Source organism: Rhinolophus hipposideros (genome assembly GCF_964194185.1).
Source record: "Rhinolophus hipposideros genome assembly, chromosome: 17".
In the NCBI taxonomy this organism is placed as follows: Eukaryota; Metazoa; Chordata; class Mammalia; order Chiroptera; family Rhinolophidae; genus Rhinolophus; species Rhinolophus hipposideros.
In genome coordinates, this window is record NC_138063.1 from 11,298,378 (window position 1) to 11,319,131 (window position 20,754).

Consider the following 20,754-nt stretch of genomic DNA (forward strand, 5'->3'; position numbering starts at 1 on the left):
TGTACAGGGAGGGAGGCAGCCCCTGCTTAGTTAATCTAACCATGAAGAACAAAGGGAGCGGGGAAATGACAGAGCCTGGAGAAGATGAGGTGAATCTGAGAGAAAGTGGCAACGGGATATTGACAGGCTATGGTGGCTGATTGTGAATGAAGAAAGGAGAGAAGGGGAGGGAGATGTCAAGGAAAACTGCTACTGCTGCTATTACTACTACTATTACTACAGGGTAACGGTTATTAAGATCTTCCTCTGGAACTGGTGCTGTGCTGAGTGCTTTACACGTGTTACCTTGTTTAATTCTTACTACACCATGGGGTATTCATTCATTTACTCATTCATTTTTTGGAGCATCTTCTGTGTGATAGGTTCTATGTGAGGCCTTGGGGATGAAATAGAAGCAATGTCCTTGCCCTCATTGAGCTTGTAGTTTAATCTGGGGCTTTAGACAGCACACATGTAAATAAACCAATAAATTACATGTTGTAGGTTGTGATTAGAACTGTGAAAAAAAATAACGGTAACGAGAGAGGATAACAAAGGGCGACCTTAGAGAACGGTCAAGAAAGACCTAGATCCAAATGAGAATGCAGCCATGAGACAAGCCAGGAGAAGGGCATTGCATTATGAGGGAACAGTAAGGCAAAGCTTGGCAAGTTGTGGGAATTGACACAAGGCTATGTGCCTGGAGCAGGAGAGAGGGGAAAAGAAAGCAGCATGGGAGGTGGTGGGAGGCCCGGATGTGGCCTTGTCAGGAGAACAGCCTTGTGAGCTGCTGCGGTGGGGGAGGCTGGAAGCTTCCAAGTACCCTGGGAAGACGTCGAAGGATGTAAGCAGACTGATGTGGTCTGACTCACATTTTAATAGATCATGCATGGAGAATAGTTTGAAGGAAGTGTGGGTAGAAGTGAGGGAACTTGGGTATTTGCACAGGTGAGAGATAATGGTAGGAGTGGAGATGAGAGAAGTGAAGTATTGGGGACTGATTTTGGCATAGAACAGAATCTGCAGGTGGAGAGAATGTCAGGGCAAGAGAAAGTGAAGGATGGTCACAGGTCTCTCTGGTTTTAGGAAGTGGGTGATGCCCTTGCTGATACAGAGAAGACTGGGGGCAGTGTTGGTTTGGGAGGAACAAGAATTCCTTACTGGATGCACTCCATGTGGGGGGCTATTGGGTCATAAATAGGGACCTGGCACAGATGCAGTAGGTTTATGAGTCTCAAGCCCAGATGAGTGGTTTTAGCCAGAGATGGAGGTTTTGGATTCACTGGTTCAGAGGTGGAGTTTAAAACCATAGGGTGGTGAATCTACCCAGGGAATGAGTGTGCATAGAGAAGAAGCCCAGGGAAGAGCTTACAAGACCAACTGTGATTGGGGTCCGATGGAGGGAGAGGACTAGCAAAGAGGCTGAGAGGAAGGAGGAAAGAGGATTGTGAAGGTCATGAAGCTGAGAGAGGATGGAGTGGGGAGGGAGGGAGGGACTGGCCGCAATGTCCAAGGCTGCCATTGGGCGGTTCTGTGAAATGAAACCATTGGTTTTGGTAGTGGGGAACCCTTAGGAGCACTGGAAAAACACAGCTTTAGAGCAGTGGTGGGGACAGAAGTTATAAGGGGGTAAGAAGGAGGTGGGAGTTGAAAGAGTTTACGTAGACAACTCTTGAGAAGTTGTAGTGGTCTTATTATCCCCACTTGACATTTGAGGAAACAGAGGCTATCGGGACTTGGTGATCCATCCAAAGTCACTCCGGAAGCAACTGGCAGAGGGTTTGGAACCCACATGTGTTCAACTCTGAAACCCATACTTTTAGCCTTTGTGCTAAACAAGTGTCTAAGTTATCATTTGAATGAATTATTTATTTTCTAATTAGTTCCTTGTTTCCCATTTTGTCTTCCTTGGTTGCTTTCATAAAATGGTGCTCTGATTAACAACCAAATAAAGTAAACATAGAAAGCCTGGATTAAAAATGAAATGATAGATAAATCAAGGGAATTTGAGTATAAAGTTTATCAATATATTCATTGATTGTCTCTAGCTATCCTAAAGTGCATGCTAGGATCTTCTGAAATGAAGAATGTTTTATTCTTTTTTTGTTTTTCTCCATTAAATTTGGGCCTCAGGCAATACCTGTAGAAATGCTTTGAGGGAAAAAAAAAGCAAAAAGCCCCTTGCTTCCCCCTTTGTATTCCCATTTCTTTCTTTCTCATCCTGTTGTTTCCAAGGCTGCTGTTACCTCTTCTGGGACTTGAATGGCTCTTGTGGGGCCCAAGTTTTCCCTCCAAAATCCAATTCCTTGTTTTCCCCTGCTTAGAACAGAAGCATGAACAAGGAGAGAAATCATTCCTTTCTGACTGGTTTTCTGACAGCAACAATTAGACTCACCTCGCTGTCAAGCAGCATACCACTAGTTACACTTCTCTAGGTGAGCGCTCCAATTCAATTCATCGTCATAGTCAAGTTCAGTATTCAGTATCCTGATAATTTATCTTTCTCTTTGGCAATTCTTACCTTGCCGACATACAAAGGATCCGTTCCAGTGTACTCTTCCAGAACAAAAAACTGGTTCCAAACCCAGCTCCTCTTTGTCCGCGAGTGTGACAGTGGCTTGTCTGACAGGAGCGCTTCTAATCTGCCTGGTGGTGTAGGTGTGCCCGAGAGAACGGTTGTCACAAGGTCCATTAGTCCCCAGAAGTACAAGGACATGGCAAGTCCAAGCCAGCTCTTTGCATTGCTCATTCTACCAGAAGTCCACGTGGGATTGCCAGGTTTTCAGAAAGTGAAGTACAGGGTGAAGCCACTGAATCTTGAGTATTTTCCAAATGAAAAAAAAAAAAAAGCCACTGAATCTTGAGTATTTTCCAAATGAAAAAAAAAAAAAGCCACTGAATCTTGAGTATTTTCCAAATTAAAAAAAAAAAAATTGATGCAGTTTATTGGATACTTATGCTTCCCAAATGAGATCCTGATTCCAGTCAATCTGCTTGAAGTTGACTTCCTGTCAAGTTAAGGAAAACACAGAGTAATGATGTCAAATTTTTTCCTGTGGGCTTTTAGCAAGTTTTCAAGAAATGTCAGTAAATATTCAGTTTTCTACTCAGCAAATGAAAGTATTGCTTTAGAACTGTTTGAGTAATAAATAATATTTTGATAAAATGAGGACAGTTTTTCTTGCTATAATCAATTCCAAACCTTTGGATATGGATTTGAGTGGGAATAAAGCTAATGAATAAATTTCTCCTCATTGGAAATGTAGCTGGAGGGTTATGCTGTATTATTGATTGGCTTGAACTAATAGTGTGCTCTTTGAAATATTTATGATCAGACAGCCTCCTAAACTCTTACAAATGGCATTCATTTCCAAAATTTACAGCTAATAACTAATATTTTCATTAACCCAACTGCTTTTCTTGGCTCGTTAAAAAACCAAAAGCAAAATCTAACTATCTTTGTTTGCCACTCACAATTATCTTGTGTCTGTCCCATTATTAATAATGTTAGGAATCTTGGACTTCATTTATAAGCAGCCATGGATCACTTCTGACTGTAATCATTCTCAGAGCTCACGGTGGAATCGAGCTTCACACGCTTTGGCTCTGAGGAATTGATAGGGGCTGCTAATGTGACCTTTCTAGGATTTGGATGGTCAGTTAATCATTGGATCGTTCACAGGAGACTGTAGAGTGCTATTAGTCACGTGCCGCTGTGGGCGCGCTAAGAGAGTCTAGTCAACACATTTTTTTCCTCATCTGAAAGACTCATTTAGACAAAGGGATGTTGACTTCTGCCCTGGGGGCCCCTTTTCATCAGTCAAACAACTTTTGTTCTATGAAGTCAGATTAGCGGGTGACCTCACTCCTGTGCTGTGACCTCATCAACCTTTTCTTCGGCTGAATTTAATGAGGTGGCATAGCACTTAAGCCACTCTGTCAAAAACAACCAAAATATCTTCTGTGGGCTTAATATTTTCATTGCTAATGTGGAGAACTGCTGTCATCTTCTTAGAACGTGTGTGTATTTGGGGCTTTCAGGCCCATGCAACTAAATGGTGCTCCGTTTCTACAGGTGGTTTCACATGCAGCATTGACGCCAGCTCATTACCACCTTCCACCTGTCACCATCGCACGAAAAAGCTGAGGGAGACTCTAGAATTTCTGTACCAGAATGGGAGGCTGTGCCTCTGAGTTCTAGCTCTAAAGACAGGTTGATTGTTAAGTAAAAGTAAGCCAAGTGCACCTTACTTAGGGTGACGTGTTTGTTAATACAGAACACTGGTATACCAGAAGGTAGGTTACCAGGTATTAGCGGTCCTCTCTCTCTTTGCACCAATAGACAGAAACGCAGCTCATGCCTTTCTGATCCCTATCTAAGGGGAGACGGTCTGGAAGAAGGAACCTTAACCCAGAGAGGAGTTAATGAAAACAATTGGTGACAAATGGCTATGCTGTTGTAGGGATCTAGAAGATGGACCAGAGGGCTTTACCAAAAATAAAGCTATTGCCAGAATACTGTGATTGGTAACTGCCGAGGGAATATTCTGTATGTGGTGAGACACAAACCTATCTGTAATTTCCCCAGAGCACCAGACAAAGAATCCGTCACACTGGCTCCTGGTTCTCTCTTCATTACCTCTTACTTGTTCACGTCGATGAACTTTAGTTCCACTTGTGTTAAGTAGGGAACCATAGTTCTTCTCCCACCTACCCGACAGGACTGCCCTGAGGATCCTTGGGGATGAGACAGGCGGAAGTGCTCTATGAGTACCGTGCCAGCTGACATTTGAACAGCCACATAAGGAGACCTGGGTCATGTGTAAAACGTAGGAAGCTGAGCCTGAGAATATTTTCTGGGCATTTTTGGACGAAAATTCTGACAGGGCTTCGTGTGTGTGTGTGTGTGTGTGTGTGTGTGTGTGTGTGTGTGTGTGTATAATTTCACAGATCTCTACATCTGTGATAAGTACTGTTGGGCAGTAGAGTCTGGCCCAGCCTAATTCTGTAATAACCAAACATTGTTCCTCCATACGAGGAAATTGAACAAAGGACCAGCTGTTAGAAAACTTGATAGAACATAGAAAATTCTTTTTTTGGGTTGCATTTATTAGAGATAGAACTCGATATATATACTCTAATATATTTCCTTGAATGTCTGTGTTTCATATGTGTACATTTTGCCTAAGAATTATTTTCAATTATTTTCTCTGGCTAATTTTAGCATCTTGCTTTGGATTTGAAGTGTGCAGGTGCATGTATGTGGGTGTGGTGTGCAGATGTCCCTATCTTGCTTCTAGAGGCTAAATTTTATGAACAGAATGAGATTTGAGGGAATTTTAAGGGATTTCAAATACTGTCCCTTATAGTCTTCCATCTCTTACAAACTGGACACGCATTCTTGCCAGCTGAAACCCCCATATTTACTTCCAAGTGTGATCTGAAGAGCTCAAGAAAAAAGGCAGTTTGGGAATCTTTGTGATGAGTATTTTGTAGGCAGATTGGTTGCTTTCATCTCTCTCTCAGACCCACTTTGACCTCATACACTCTAGTGCAAAGCCCTCACGTTCTTCCCTTTCATTGAACACATACAGAAGTGGCTTCTGGATGTTTAGCAGTGTGGAGTCCTTGGTGATCCTGTGAAAGCTCTGGTGGCCCGTGTGCGCCTCTGACGCCCCCCCCTTACAGACCTGAAGACCTGAAGCCCTGAAGCCCGCAGTGCCTGTAAACTTTCTGTGGTAAATGTCTTCGTAGCGACAGTTGATGAAAAACATTTTATGCTTGCTTTCTCGTGGCACAGTGCATGAAAAATACTTCCTGCCTAACTTTTTAGAAAGGAAAATCTGGGGTATACAATGTTATATTGTTCTTTTCACAATCAGAGCTGTTTTTATACAAGTGAAGGGAAAATCAGTTCTCTCAGAAATATTAACCAGTTTGCAATTATCATAAATACGGTTCTCATACTCATGGTTTTCCCTGTGGGATAAGAATAGCAATGATGTGTTTGAAGGTAGGCTAATTTCTGTTGTTCTTAGAAAGGTAGAGGCTCATATATGTATATTTGTATATAAAGATCTATTTTGAAGACCACATACGCCACACAAAGACCACATTAGTGGAAATTGACTTCTGTGTTAAATGAGTCTTTCTCCCCATCCTGCCTAAAGAAAGCAAATAGCTTGGTAATGAACACAGTAGGAAGAAATTAAAGTTGTACATAAACTGTGCTCTCAGTGAATTGTTTATTTTGTTACTTGAATTCGTTGTGATATTTAAAATGTAGGTGGAAGGATGGTTACTTCATTCTTTGTAAAATGAACTGGGCTTTTATGGTCTCCCTCTGATTTCTTTCTTCATGATTCCAGTTTTCCTGAGCTTTTCATGGTTAATGGCAGTACAACTCAGTGAACTCAAACAACATCTGTATAGGAGCAGAAGGTTGGTTGCCTCTGCCAGTGACTCCCTATGAAGGAGGGGCTGTTCATTTTCTTGCGCGGCCTCGTGACAGAGGTAAACGTAGACAGTGGTGTCGTGGTTTCAGGCAGCTAAACTCCGTAAGGTGTCACCTTTATTTACAGAAAGAGCCTCCCAAATGCACTTAAGAAGAAAGAGGAAACTTTGTGAAGATCCTGGGTGTTACTGTGAAACATGACAGTGGACCATGACATGCATCAACAGTGAATTGGAACACAACTCAGTGTCGACGTTATCCCACCTCTCCAGCAACAGTCTCTCTCGAGAAATACAAACACGTTTCCTTAGGAACCAGAATTCTTCAGTACACAGTACAGAACCCACAGAGAACAACACAGGTAGTGTGGGTATAAATTGGAGTGAACAATTCATAGCATGACGATATCTTTGAATATGTACCGTTCACACACAGCAAGATTCCCATTGTGGAATTCCATAAGGAAAATATCTCCAGTGTTTTTGTAAAATTTGAAACGTCCCTGAATCTGGATGTGTATGTCTGGGCTACTGACCAAAGCCTACCACTGGGATCTGTTTTGGAAAGGGTGTATAGTATGGCTTTCTATGCTGAAAGATGAGACAGTTCTCTGTTTTCATTTACTACAGACTTTCCGTGTCATGACTAGAAGCTCCATCTCTCTTCTGTGGCCATCAGCTCACCAGCCTACTCAAAGCCACCTGTCTATGGAGGTGACCAATGCTAGCAGAGCCAGAAGAGGTTGTCCAGGTACCAGATTTCCTGCATTTGGGCTATGCTGTCACTTTTACTCCCCTACCCCACACCTCACCTGTCTGGTGACAATTGCCCTCCACTCCCAAAGTTCACATCTCTGAATGGGATATATCTTAAAATCAGTGTGCACATTTAACGTGGTCAGATTTCCTTCCCCCACCCCTCAATCAAGCTGTAAAATAAATGTGTGACTGGAATTGAGGAATTAGGGTATTACCTTCTTGTTTTAATTAAACAGAAGAAAAACAAAGAATACTTAATTTCCATGGAGATTTCTTAGACAAGGTGGTTGTCACTCTTGCTTATTCTAATTTTGATTATTTATGTTCCTGTGAATTCCAAACTCCTCAGAAACTGGAAATCCTGAGCCTGAAGGTTCACCTCTTAACAGTACTCCTGAAGCTATTATTAAACTCTGAAATCTTCCCTTTCTTACCACTCCTTCTTTTTGCTCTCCTTTTCCTTCCCACAACCAAACTGGCTTATGAGAGGGGGTGCTGTTTTTGAGATTCAAAAATGGAACTGTGGGGTTGACGTGGTTGAGAGGGAGGTAAGAGGGTGGTTTAATTGAAGAGTTTGGGAACAATATCTGGTTTTATATAAGGGTACAGGGGTGTGTGTGTGTCCACGTGTGGGTGAGAGGAGTAGAACAAAACATTGGAAGAAAGCTTGAATTATGTAATTAAGAGCTGGCTTAGAAAAACCTGATTGGTCCCACAATAAAACCTGCTGTATGTGTCCTGTATATACGCTGACCTTCTAGCTATAAATTCTCTAGCTTGTTTCTCAAATAAAGGAATTTCCACTTCAGAAATCCTTTCTCTAGAGTTCACGACCAATTCCTCTCTGTTTTTCATTCTCATTATAATCAATTTTTCCATTTGAGGGTACCCAGCCTTTCTTTCCATATCCTCCAAGAATGGGAAATAGATTCTTACTGATCCTTTCACACACAGTTATATCTAGTAAATGTTTTAATCCTAAAGGAGTCAGGACATTTTTCCTACTTTATCCTTCCTCCTGTTTTCTCTTTTAATCAAGCAAATGAGACTGCAATTCAGTCCATGGACAGTTTCTGAGTACAGTAGTTAGATAAGAATGATGAATTTTGATTTTTCGGAGTTGTCTTACATGCTCACTAATTTCTAATCTTATGTGATATTTGTATGACATTTTAATTGCATTAAATTTGTGCTTCATTTCAAAAAAGCATATCCTTTAAATGTAATTTTTTGGCTAAAGTTTTTAATGAGAACTTGCAGATCATTGCTATTCAGTGTTTTCTCTTACAACGTTGCTTTTGTACAGAAATGTAGGAAGGTGGGACAATTCTGTAGTGTGTTTGGACCATAAAGATCAACCCATAGGAAAAAGAGCTTTTGGCAAACATTTGCTATCTAAAATCAAGACTTAATGTCTTAATTTGGTAAATATTTGAGTATTAGCTATGTTTAACCTAAACGTGGTTTGTGAAGCCAAACAAAATTGAGTTTCAGTTTTAGCCCTACCACTTCTTATCTGTGCAGTCTTGAGCAAGAGACATAATTGTTTCAGTCTATTTGTCATCTACAAACTGGAGGTAATTATAGACTCTCACAGGCTGACTGTCAGAATTAAGTGAGGAAATAGATATGAAGCTCTTAGCACGGTGTTTGGCAGGTGGTGAAAGCCTTGTGTTCGGAAAGTTATAGGTGCTTAATAGGTGTTAGTTCCTTTTCCCGCCTTCAAGGAGCTTACAGTTCAGTGGCGGCGGTACTGCCATTAATACTAGTAGTAGCAATAGCAGTAGGAGTAGGCGTGGGCGTACGTGCCCTTGCTAGCAGGGCTGGTGCTGTAGCAGCGCGGGAGTAACAAGTAATCGCAGCAGAAGCAAGAGCGTGGAGTGCTTACTCTGTGCCAGGCTGTGTGAAGGAATTTGCATTTACTTTGTCATTTACTCTTGACAAGAGGTCCACGAAAGGTATTCATTTCCCATTTCACAAAGAAATGGACTAATGGTACGATGCTGGAATGGGCTCCTCCAGCTCACAGGGGAGCCCATTTGTGCATCTCTGCCCAAGTCCTTGAAATTGGCAGGGGTGTGAATATTTACACCACAGTTATTGGCAAACGTTACATAACAAGTAAGTGGATGAACTGGGATTGTTCCCCAGGAACAATCTTTGCACATGACTGAGTGTAGCACGAATCTCTTTGTGATATGGGTGCAGATGCAGGTGCAAAGGGCCTGTCTGGGAGAAGGGCCTGTCTGGCTTCATCCTTGAGAGTGATGAGATGATGCAGAAAATACAGGTCCCAACGGCGAGGAGCTTTGAATACTGCTATCCCGAAGTGTTTTGAATGTATTCAGTTGTTCACCGCGAGCAGTTAAGGTGTCTGAGCATGTGGACACACCTGGTAGTGTGGCTGGACAGGAATGCGGTGGAGGTGGGGAGAATCAGCTAAGAGTCACACTGGTGAGGAGAACTTACCAGGGCTCAGGGGGTAGAAAGATTGCTGAGATGTCTGAACTCTTTTGAGGAGGCAGAGTCTCCAACATTTGCAAACTGAATAGCTGTAAAGGAAGGTGACTGTGGGTTGGGGAGAAAAGGTGAAACAATGACAAGGAAACTTCTGTGCCTAGGTTCCTGCAGGAAGTTGGGAGCAGGCATTAGTTAGCGGCGAGGCAATAAATTCGCTTTTAGACTTAGGGATAAAAAATTCATCCTTCTATGCCTGATTATTAAAAGAGGCGAGGCAGGAACTTTCCTTCTCTTTTTAGTCCAAAACTTCAAAGGAGCTTTGGGCATAAAAAATGTGAGTTCCTTCCTCTCCCTTACAGCGATTCTCCCCGCCCTGAGCACACACACTGAATCCAGGCTCGCTGGCTGATGCTGGCTGACGCTGGCTGACATGGGGAAATTCATCTGAACTTCACTCAGTTGGTGACTGTTTGACCTCAGATACTGTTCCTTCTACCCAACCCCCAGCCTCACATTGGAGCCTGGGGTATTTTGTCTTTCATTCTAGTAATGTATAAGGAATGTACACAGAGTAGACACTGGGTAGATAATCTGTTCAAGGAAAAGAAAACTCCTGGTAAAACAAAACAAAACAAAAATCTCATTGATACTTATTCTGTTAAAGGAAAATAGAAACTTGTCCTCTAATACAGGCTTTCAAAAAAAAAAATCTCTTTTTTGGAGAACGACGCCTAATTTGGAATCAGAACATCTTGGTTTAAGACTATTTCCAGTTCTGCCACTCGATGTGTGACACTGGGCATTTGCTTAACCTTTCTGAGCCTCAACTGTGCAGATAATAATCTCCTTTACAGGATTACAGTGGTTATCATGACCTAATACTACAGATTAAGTTCTGCTTTATTTGTACTTCCTATGTGTTTCCCTTTTCCTCTCTCTTCTCAAAGCGTTTTGTGCATTTCCTGCCATGGTTCTTCATTATTCAGTTCTAATTGTTGTCTCTCTTCCCAAAGATGTACTCTCCTTGAGGACACAAATAGTGTGTTTTGTCCATGTATCCTTGATACCTCGTGCACTGTTTGTCTCATACTTAGTGCTTAGTAAATAGTAAATGAGTGCCAGTGTATTTGTAAACTGTAAAAACGTCATTTAACACTTTGATATTGTTATGTAATACTTTCTGCCTTTAAGCTTTTACTTTGATTTAATTAATGTTTTTCCATACTGAAATATTTTTTCTTACCAGCAACATATTAAAAGGCAAGGGCAATCAAACAGTATAAAGGCAACAAAAGTCAAGAAAGCAGTGAGTCTTTACAAATGATATTTTTGTTCTTGGATAGCAAATATGATAAACCCTTACATGGTAGAAGTGCTCCGGCCCTTGGCATCACTTCTAGTCATGGAAAGGTGTAGAGATGCTTGGAAACCTTATGAGGGAGTTAGATTTGAAAAATTACAATTATGTGTTTTTTTTTTTTTTTTTTTTTTTTTCAGTTGTTCAGTTAAAGGGATATGACTTGGAAGTTACCTCTGGAGGTTTAGCTTTTTATCTCCTTAATTGGGGGAAGGAGGCTAATATGAAAAGATCTTTTTTTCTCTAATTCTTTTCAAGATAACCGCCATCTGTTCCTTTGATAATCTCCTTTCTTGAACCTGGATCCTTTTTACTAGTTCAATCCTTACCATATGACTATATTTACATATCCTTTTAAAAGTGTTTTTATTTTATCATATTTCAATGATAGTTTAGCTATGTATATAAGTCTATGATGAAAATTGCTCTACTGTCTTTTGGAAGCTAGTATTGCTATTGAGAAATTAGTTCACTGTATTTTAGCAAAACGATAGAGCAAAATAAGAAAAAGATAATGGGGATTTAACATAGGAGGGTGGCAATGAGAAGCCCCGGAATAAACTTGCATACCAGGCTTGACTGCAGAAGCCAGGCTAGGGGAGGCAGGGTTCCCCTCCACCCCCCAATGAAACTGATATTAGAATGTTTGAGAAATTCTTAAATATTTGGAAAAATTATTGGTAGGCATGAGACAGTTCTTTTGAGCATTTGAAAAAAAACAAAACAAAACAGTGACATACATAGAGAAGAGGAGAAAGAAAAAGACTAAGGAATCGTTAACACAGAAAAAATGTGTTCCAGAGAAAAGGAATTAAAATCTTAATGTACACTTTGCTTGATAGTAAGTAACATTCATTCATAAGGTGAACATTGACAATTCTTTTAGTGATAATTGAAATATAACTATGTTGAGAAGGTGAGTGGGCAAGAATATGTTTAGAGAGAACTAAATCCTCAACTATCCTGCTAGGAAGTCAACGGCTAATGTCTAGAACAGATATTTCAAGAAGTATCTGTGTAAGCACATTACTTAGAAATACATTGGCAAATACTTGAAGGAACAGCTTCTGGGATTGCCTTCGGTGGTTAGATTTTGGGGTTGCAGCAAGGGATTGGGTTTTCTTTTATTATGTCTTCCAGTACCATGTTTTGTTTGTTTTTGACCAATGCAAATATTTTACTTTTAATAAAATTAAAACTAATTAAACATTCACAAGAACATTTTAAAATAAACAAAATATTGAAATAGAACAGAAAGCCTCTAAGCAGACCTAATGAGTATATTTTATATTTGGGGGGACTTTTTTTTTTAACTGTTAAATATTTCTGAGATCCGAATGGATCTTATAACAATCAATATTATTAAGTCCTTATATTATTAGCACTTAATGTATTAGTGCTTCTTCTCCCCACTCCCCAACCAAAACTTGCGATCATTTTATTTCTGGTGTCTTTTAAGTGTGGTTTCCTAGGATCAAGGCAGTGGAAAATTTTTAGTATAGGGTTTTTCAAAACTCTGCTCTTCTAGGTACTAGAAGTTCTGCAGCCCTTTCAAAGTAAAATTCTTACTCTGCTCTCCTCTTATTTCCCCCTTTCTTCATTACTGTTTTCCCCCTTTTAAGATCCACCTTAATCTGTGTTATATATTTGGCAAGGCAGACTTCTTCAGTAAGTTGTTAAGTGTGGGTGGCAAAAGGCTATGTTCCTGTTCTTTACCGTCCACCTCCATTCTTTAATCATTGAGAGTCAAATGGAAAAAGTTAAACCATGCAAATTAGTAGAACACGTAGAAAAATAAAATAAATACTAAGGGAATATTTAGGTGAATATTAATTTTATAGTACTGGGTTGAAGAAGCCTTCCCAAAGTTTTATCAAAGGTAGTGAAGGAAAATGTTGATAGATTGAACTAAATGATTACTAAAAATTATTATAGTTTTACATATAACAATTAGGCAACATTCATAAGAAATTAGTCTCATTATTCTTAACATACTATGGTATCTTTTTGTTCATTGTTAAAAAGCATGATCATTCCAACAGAAAATGATCAAATGATAATAAGAGAAATTCATAAAAGAAATAAAATTACCTATAATATACGATAATCATTTTACTTTCACAATTAGCTGAAGAATACAAGCTATTTCTAACCTATTAAATTGCAGAACGTTAAAAAGTAAGCTAACTTACGTTGCTGAGAATGTGGCGAACTGGACATTCTCATGCTTCAGATAGGAGTATAGGTTGACAAAAGTTTTCTTGAAAGCAATTTTGCAATATGTGGCATGCCTTTAAAATATGTAATTCGTCTTAAGAAATAATTATGATATATACTTTATTTGATTTAAATGTATTTATAGTTATTGTAGTATTCCTATTTTTTAACTTTACAAAGCTATTTGTTTCACAGAATTTAAACCGCTCATTTCATCAGATAAAAAATTAGAGGTGTTACACAATGGAATACTATTTCGTGTTAAGGAAAGATGATATAGGAACATTTGTGACAACATGGATGGATCTTGAGAGTATAATGCTAAGTGAAATAAGTCAGACAGACAAAGCAGAGAACGCTATGATTTCACTGATATGTGGTATATAAACCAAAAAGAACAAGACAAACAAATGAGAAAGAAAAACTCATAGACACAGACAATAATTTAGTGGTTACCAGAGGGTAAGGAGGTGAGGGGTGGGTGATGAGGGTAAAGGGGATCAAATATATGGTGATGGAAGGAGAACTGACTCTGGGTGGTGAACACACAATGGGATTTATAGACGATGTAATACACAATTGTACACCTGAAATCTATGTAAATTTACTAACAATTGTCACCCCAATAAATTTAATTAAAAAAAAATAGAGGTGTACACGGCTTACATTTTTAAAATAGATCATCCTTTTTATTCCCCTCGTTTCATAAAAACAGTGTAAATACAAGCAATTTGTACATCTTGCTGGTGAATTGACACAATGCTCTAGTTCCCAGATCTTTTGATTTCCTCATCCTCTCCAGTTAGTCTGTTCTGTTTTGACCACTGGATTCTTATTATAGCAAAAAATTAGACTAATCCAGATTTCCAGCAATAGATGATTTGAAAAATTATGATGTACCCATGCAAAGGAATAGCATGCAACTCTCTCTTTGAAGGAAGATCAAGAATTGATTTTACCACCATTCTCAAAAGACCATTTATTTTCACCTCCTTCACTCATTGTTACCACACAGCCTTCAGTTGGAGAAACAGAGAATTTAGCCACTTCAGAAAGTGGGAAATCTATTCTATAATCACCTCAAAATGAACTAACACAGTGAGCTATGTTATGTTAGAATGAGCTGATCCTAGACTGATGTTGTCCATTATCTATAGATCCCAGTTACCTTTTATAGGAGGTGATTGTAGAAGACAGCCTGTAAGTCTGAGACTCAATACTTTCTCTCCGTGATACTACTGTCTTGGATCTCCCCCAACAGGTCATGCCCAGCCATATGCATATGTCAAGGGTGGTTTTGTGATTAATAGACTGCAGCAGCAACCTGCCTCCAATATGTCATAGTAATACAGTTGTGGGGCAGAGATTGCTTAAATGTTCTCATATTTCTGGACTGTTTTTATTCCCTCATAGTTCTTCAATAGTGTTCTCTAGCTCGGTGACTGGAACCACCTTTTAAGCAAGTATATGTGGTGGTCTTAATTGGATCCTGAACAGAGTCCCTCTCCCCCCTACAAGTCTGGTCCAATTAGCCTCTGGTAGAATTATTGCCCGTATACTTGTTTGTTTTCTCCTTTGAGGAGTTCTGCCATGTTAATAAGGGATTTATGAAAAATGAGATTCCCAAATAACCTAAGACAAACTGGTCCAAAACTAGGTCCTTCCAGGCAACGTGGAGCTGTCAGGGGTCCCAGAAGGGACCAGTGGTTAACAAGGGGTGAGTACTGTTCTGAGTCTAGGATCTTTTCGTCACTTTGGGCTCGTCCAAATCCAGTCAGTTTTGGTGTCAAACTCACCAGCGAGACAGGCCTGGATCAAGGGGCACAAATGTCCCACTCATTGAGCGATGGGAGTCCCATCCGCCACACCTCCACCATTTGAACTTTTCCTGGCACATTTGGGCACTAATTCCTGTTTTCTGCTAGCTATTGATATGAAACAAATTACCTCAAAATGTAGAGGCTCAGAACAGCAATTATTAGTTTCTGTGGGTCAGGAATTTGGATGTGTGTTGCCTGGGTGGTTCTGGAGTGGGGTTTTCCAGGCAGTTGCAGTCTGACTGGGGCAGGTGGGGGATGCTGGGACAGCTCTGTCCCTTTGCGTGGTCTCATTGTATCCTTTATGTGTGATTTCCACGCGGACTAATTTGGGCTTCCTCACAGCAGGGTGGCCTCCATGAGGGCAGCTGGACTGCACACATGGTTAGGGCTCCAGCATGAGTGTTCCTGTTCTCGAACTAGAGGCTACATCACCTTTTATAACTTAGCCCACAATCTCCTCAACTTCATTTCTGCCACATTCAGTTGGTTGCGAGCCATTCACAAGTTCACACACACGAGGGGAAAGGAATTAGACTCTGCCTCTTGATGGGCAGTGGCTGGGCTCCAGGAGAGCCTGTGCAGTGGGAGATACTATTGTGGCCATCTTTAGTCTGCCAGACACGGGCTGTCAACCAAGCCATCCGGGGCAGTTGAGTTCACTGTGGAAGGATTTTTGTAATCTCAGAGTAACAAAGGACCAATATGTCAGGGATGAAAAGGCAAGTTTTTGTGTTTAGAAAAGGGATGAGAGAAATCGTTCGTCTTTGGTTTAAAAAGACATAGAACAAGTTCTGTCCATTTATGTTGTGACAGAGATGGTGTAGCTAAAGGAAGGAGTTCTATATAAGCTACACATACAAAACTTTTGATTACGCCTAATCAGCATAACGAACGAGAAAATACAGTTCTATCTGTTCAGTACTGAGTGACTGGAGAATTGTTATCAATGGATCACGTTCAACTTTAGTGCAATAAGTGATATTTTATAGGAGTAAGTTCTGTATCAAGTGTTTAATATTCATTCATAATTTTATGATCACAAGAAAGCAATAATCACAAAGCATTGAGATTTTAACAAAGTGGAACAAATTAAAGGGATGGTGATAAAGGGTGTGGCTTGGCTTTAGACACATGGCTCTTTGAAGAAGTATCAGACTATAAACAGAGCGATAAAATAAGAGCTACTAATAGCTGGAAATAAGAACCCGCTGAACAGATTGAAGACTGGTGGGTCATCCTGGACATCACTTCCTTCCCGTTTGACTCCTCATTTCTTTCTTTGTTGGGCTCTTGCTCTGCCTACTCTAGCCTGGGGAATAAATGGCACTGCTAGCCATATAAGTGGAAATCCAGAAGTCAGTGTAAGATTCCTTCTGTCCCACACCCCCGTGTCTGGTTACTTAAACCTGTCCAATTCTACCAATTCTACCTTCCAGGTCTTTCTCGAATTTCTCTTTGCCCTCCATTCCTCCTGCCCTTGGCATAGTTCCAGTGTTTTAAATTTCATACCTTTACCATTGCAGCAGCTTCCGGACTGGTGTTCCTGTTCTAACCTGTTTTCTTCTTATCAGCCAGACGGATCTTATCTTATCAGGCTACTCACCTGCTAAAAGGTCTTTAATGGCTCCTCATTTCTTAGCTGATAAAAATCTAAACTCCTTGACAAGGCACTTAAGGACCTACACAATCTGGCTCCTACTTACCATTTTAGCCTTATCTCCTGTCTCTGGCCCTCTCACATTTTTTTTTTTTTTGGTTCATCAAAATAAACCCCAGACCCTATGTTTTAACATCTTCATGCTTTTATTCAGGCACAAATGCCTTTCCCAGGCTCTTTGTGTAGCAGTCTCTTTCCCATGAAGCACTTCTTAGTTACCAGGACTGCATTCTGTGTCCCCATCCCACTCTGTCCTTTAGGCCAGCATAGCCACATGGTCTGTTTCCCCACTAGCCTGGGAATTCTCTGATTGTGGCCACTGTATCTTTAGAATTAGCACAGTGTCAGCACCAAGCAGGCATTTCATAAAACTTGGAATCGAATTACGAATAAATTAAGTAAAAAGTGAACAATGATGCAGCCGTGTCATATCCTCATTCCAAGAGAATCGTGGCACTTGTGTGGCAATGGTAACAGAGTAGGATCCTAAGGACTCGCCAGGTGGGACGGGGCCCTCACCAGAGCTTTGTCAGTTTCTGAGGCCTACAGCCCACAAGGGGATGCGGGGGGAGGGTGGAAGCTTGGAGCAGGTACAGAAGAGTCCAGAGCGCCATATAGATGCAACCTACAGTGGCTGAGGAAAGGAATCATGTAGGCTAGAAGACGAAAGTCAAGGTGCAGCTTAATAACGACAAGTTTCAACGGTTCATCTTCCCTGCAGTTTAACTTCCCTAGGACCCGGGGGCCGGACCAGGGCCTCAGTCCGTAGCAGAGGAGGCTTAAGCAAAGATGGGTTTTCTGACAGGGAAGTTTATAAAGTGGGACAGGTTGCTTATGGAGATGAAGAAACCTCCTGCCCTGTTTTGGGCCGGGGGAGAAGATAGAGCAGGAGACAGACTGCAGGGGAGGAAGTTTCCCACTGACTTCAGTGTAGGTCTGCCAAAGGCGGGGGATGGAACCAGAGGGGCTTCAGGTCTTTTAAAAATCCTGTGAATCCACGAGATTCTCAAATGCTGACTTTACATCATAGTAAGCGTTTACAACATTTCCCTCATTTTTGCCCAGGAAAAATGCTGAATTTACAAGCATACAGTGAAAAGACTTAGTGGTCTCTTTCTAAAGTGCAATCAATTGATGATGATGCTTGCTTCCGGCTGTTTCTCCTTTTACTTGCTGTAAAGTATCAGTAAAAGAAGAAAAAAAAATTAAAGTGGCCTGCTGATTGATCTCAGGTAACACTTGCAGCAAGATGGATTGTGAGCTCTGCTGTCTGGAAAAACTGTGTGTCTGTCTTGCTTTTATGCTGGCACTGTCCCCCATTTCCGGGATTTAAATACCATATAGCAGTGCTGTAAAGATGTTTAAATGTTACTGTGGAAACTGCATTAGCAGTTAAAATTCCTGTATATTTCTTTTCTATGTTGGTAAAGGAATTAGGTTTCTTTGGAATGGAAAATGCTCTCATCTATCTTTTTTCAAAATTTAATTTACTATTTCTCCTATAATCCCTTTCATCTTTCCTATACAGTAAAGACTCATTAAAAGAAACCCATATAAACTCTACAAGTTTTTGTTCTTATACTGTAAGGCTAAGAATAGCTTAACGGGAACCAATCCACACACTTTAATTATATTGAGGAAAAAGATTTTGCAAATGTTTCTCTTCAAAGTATTAAAAGTAAATGAAGGTTAAAGAAAGAAGTTAAAGAGAAAGCCTTATTAATGGAAAATACATTCTGATAAATCAAACTGATTCCAATCTTAATAGTCAATTTAAATAACGGAATTGGTTAATAGCATCAAATTAGGATTAAAGAAAGGGATAAAAATCTATTTCCACAAGTTGTTTCAAAACAAGGTATTGACTGGCTGCCATATTATATCAGTCTGATTATACTGTACATAATAAAGCATGCCTTCTGATAAAATCCTGCTGGGAGATGAGTTTAATCAGATGCCTTTGATATTATTTGAATGAAAGCTACTTTGGATTCCAAAGAATCAAAGAGAAAAATCTTTAGCTCCTGCAATCCATCTTAATCCACTGTGGAGGCTGGTGTTCTATACACACCCCATCCTAATCTACTCCCGAATGTAAGCACACGCTAACTGGTTGGGATTTCAGATTGGTCTTTTCAGAAGCCATGAACAGAAATTGATTTTGTTTAGTAACCATGTTCCACCCCGACTGTTCATTTCTAAGCTTATCACAAATCAAGTCAAGATAAAGATTTTCTGTTGGCAGGAATTTTAGTGGACACTGGTGACTACAATTAACAGCTATCCAGTAACAATTTAAAATGACTAATTTAGCTACTAGCTTTGTTTGGCTTCCACAGGAACTAAGTCGACACAATAATTTCCCAAGACACAATCATTTCTCTATGTCATTGATCAATTTTAAACCAGATTTTGTGAGGATGGGTCATAGAAATAACAGACGACATGAAAAGTTCTGTAACTTACTTTTCTCCTCCTTCCATGGAGTGTACTAGTTTTGCCTTTTCCTGAGCTTGTCACTTGGTTGTGGTGTTCACTTCGTGCTGCCAGCCCCCACTGTATGTCAGAACAACTTAGAGGGGTCCTTCCTCTCTTTGCCAGTTTGAAATTGGTCTTTAAATTATAATCAGCTCTGAAGGAGGCCGTTGGATGTAGGGAATTTAGTCCAGTAATTTTGAGGGGAGAAGTCTGCTCCCGGCTAAGGCTTTTCTTCCCATTCTGCCAGTGCCATGGGGTCAGAACGCAACTCTTGGCGGAGATAAGACCCAGCTAGCCACCAAGTTGCTGATGCAACCTAAAGCTACTTGGGAAGGGAGTGAGAACAAAAGGCATCACTTATGTTAGGTGATTAGTGGCAAATGCTGTATGAGGGTGGGAGGGAGCCTGGCGTATACATGGAGGGGGCTGGCAGTTGCCCTTGTGCAGAGTGGGGGAAGGACAAAGAATGCTGTCCCTGAACAGTTGAGGCCCTGGGGGATTTCTTAACAGGATCAAACGGCAAAGGACTATTAGCAGTGTGGTACAGTGGGAGCCGAAGTTCTTTGGACAGGTTGGCCTTACAGACAGCTGAAAATATTTAGTGGCAAATACCTATCAGCTACTTATGTATTTCAGAAACAAAAGTGAATGGGAAGGCTAACAAATTGCACGTCTTTTTCACTTACCATTGCTTAGTGTTTCCAGTAAGTAAATGCAGTATCTCAGCTGAGCTGCTCTTTCAAATTATTGTTAATTAAATAATACTCCCTAAGAAATCTGTCATTACTGGCAGCCAGGAATGGGTTTGTTGAGTTTGCCTGAGGCTCCAACAAACAGGTTCTTAATTGCCATAAGAGGTAATGTCATTGGGGATTGTAGTTCACTTTTCCCAACAATTTTACAGTGTATTTCATATCTTAAACTTCCTTTTGGTTTCTATGTCTGGAGTTCCACAATGCTAGAGGGATCGTTTTCTAATGATTCATCCATTGAATTAGCCATTCTCCATAATGGAAAAAAAAAAGCATGTTATTGAATCTGTAATTTCCCCTCTATTTCCATTATGACTAAAGAGAAGCAACTAATAACAGATTTTAAAATTAACTTAATTTTCTCTGTTCATTTCATTACTTATTTTTTGGAATAAGTGACTTTTGCTGGGAGAAATGATTTATGATATGTCTTGGATGTGACACTGACATTATTTCTTGTCAACTATTTTCCTGGTAGACAAGATTGCTGGATGGGTAGAACAATTATCTTTACATATAGTTGAAAGGGTGTGTGTGTGTTGGGGGAAGATGAGAGCATTTGGCCCCCGAGAGGAATGTGTGCCATGGCCTAGAATTTAAAGTGACCTTATCTTCAATATTTTCCTTTTGTTCATGAGCAGAGAATAAGGACAAATATTAAGAAAAAAATCACTTTTTTCCCCAGTGCTATAAAAGCCTCCAAATGCCATTTCAAAAAGAAGTGTTACTTCAGCCTTTTCTTAAATGACCTCTTTTTCATCGTAATGTAATATATTTTCTCACCTTTTGACTGGTACTTTGGTGTTTTTTTTTATAAAGTTA

At 40.2% G+C, this 20,754-nt stretch overlaps 1 protein-coding gene across 1 annotated transcript in view; it reads right to left on the reverse strand.

Annotated features, from left to right (window-relative positions):
* CDH20 (cadherin 20) overlaps positions 1-20,754 on the reverse strand; it is a 186,072-nt gene that overhangs the window by 43,035 nt on the left and 122,283 nt on the right. The window contains exon 2 of the mRNA XM_081078805.1: positions 2,501-2,987. Within this exon, the coding sequence (XP_080934931.1) occupies positions 2,501-2,728 (228 nt within the window). The 5' untranslated portion in view covers positions 2,729-2,987. The remainder of the gene's footprint in view (positions 1-2,500; positions 2,988-20,754) is intronic.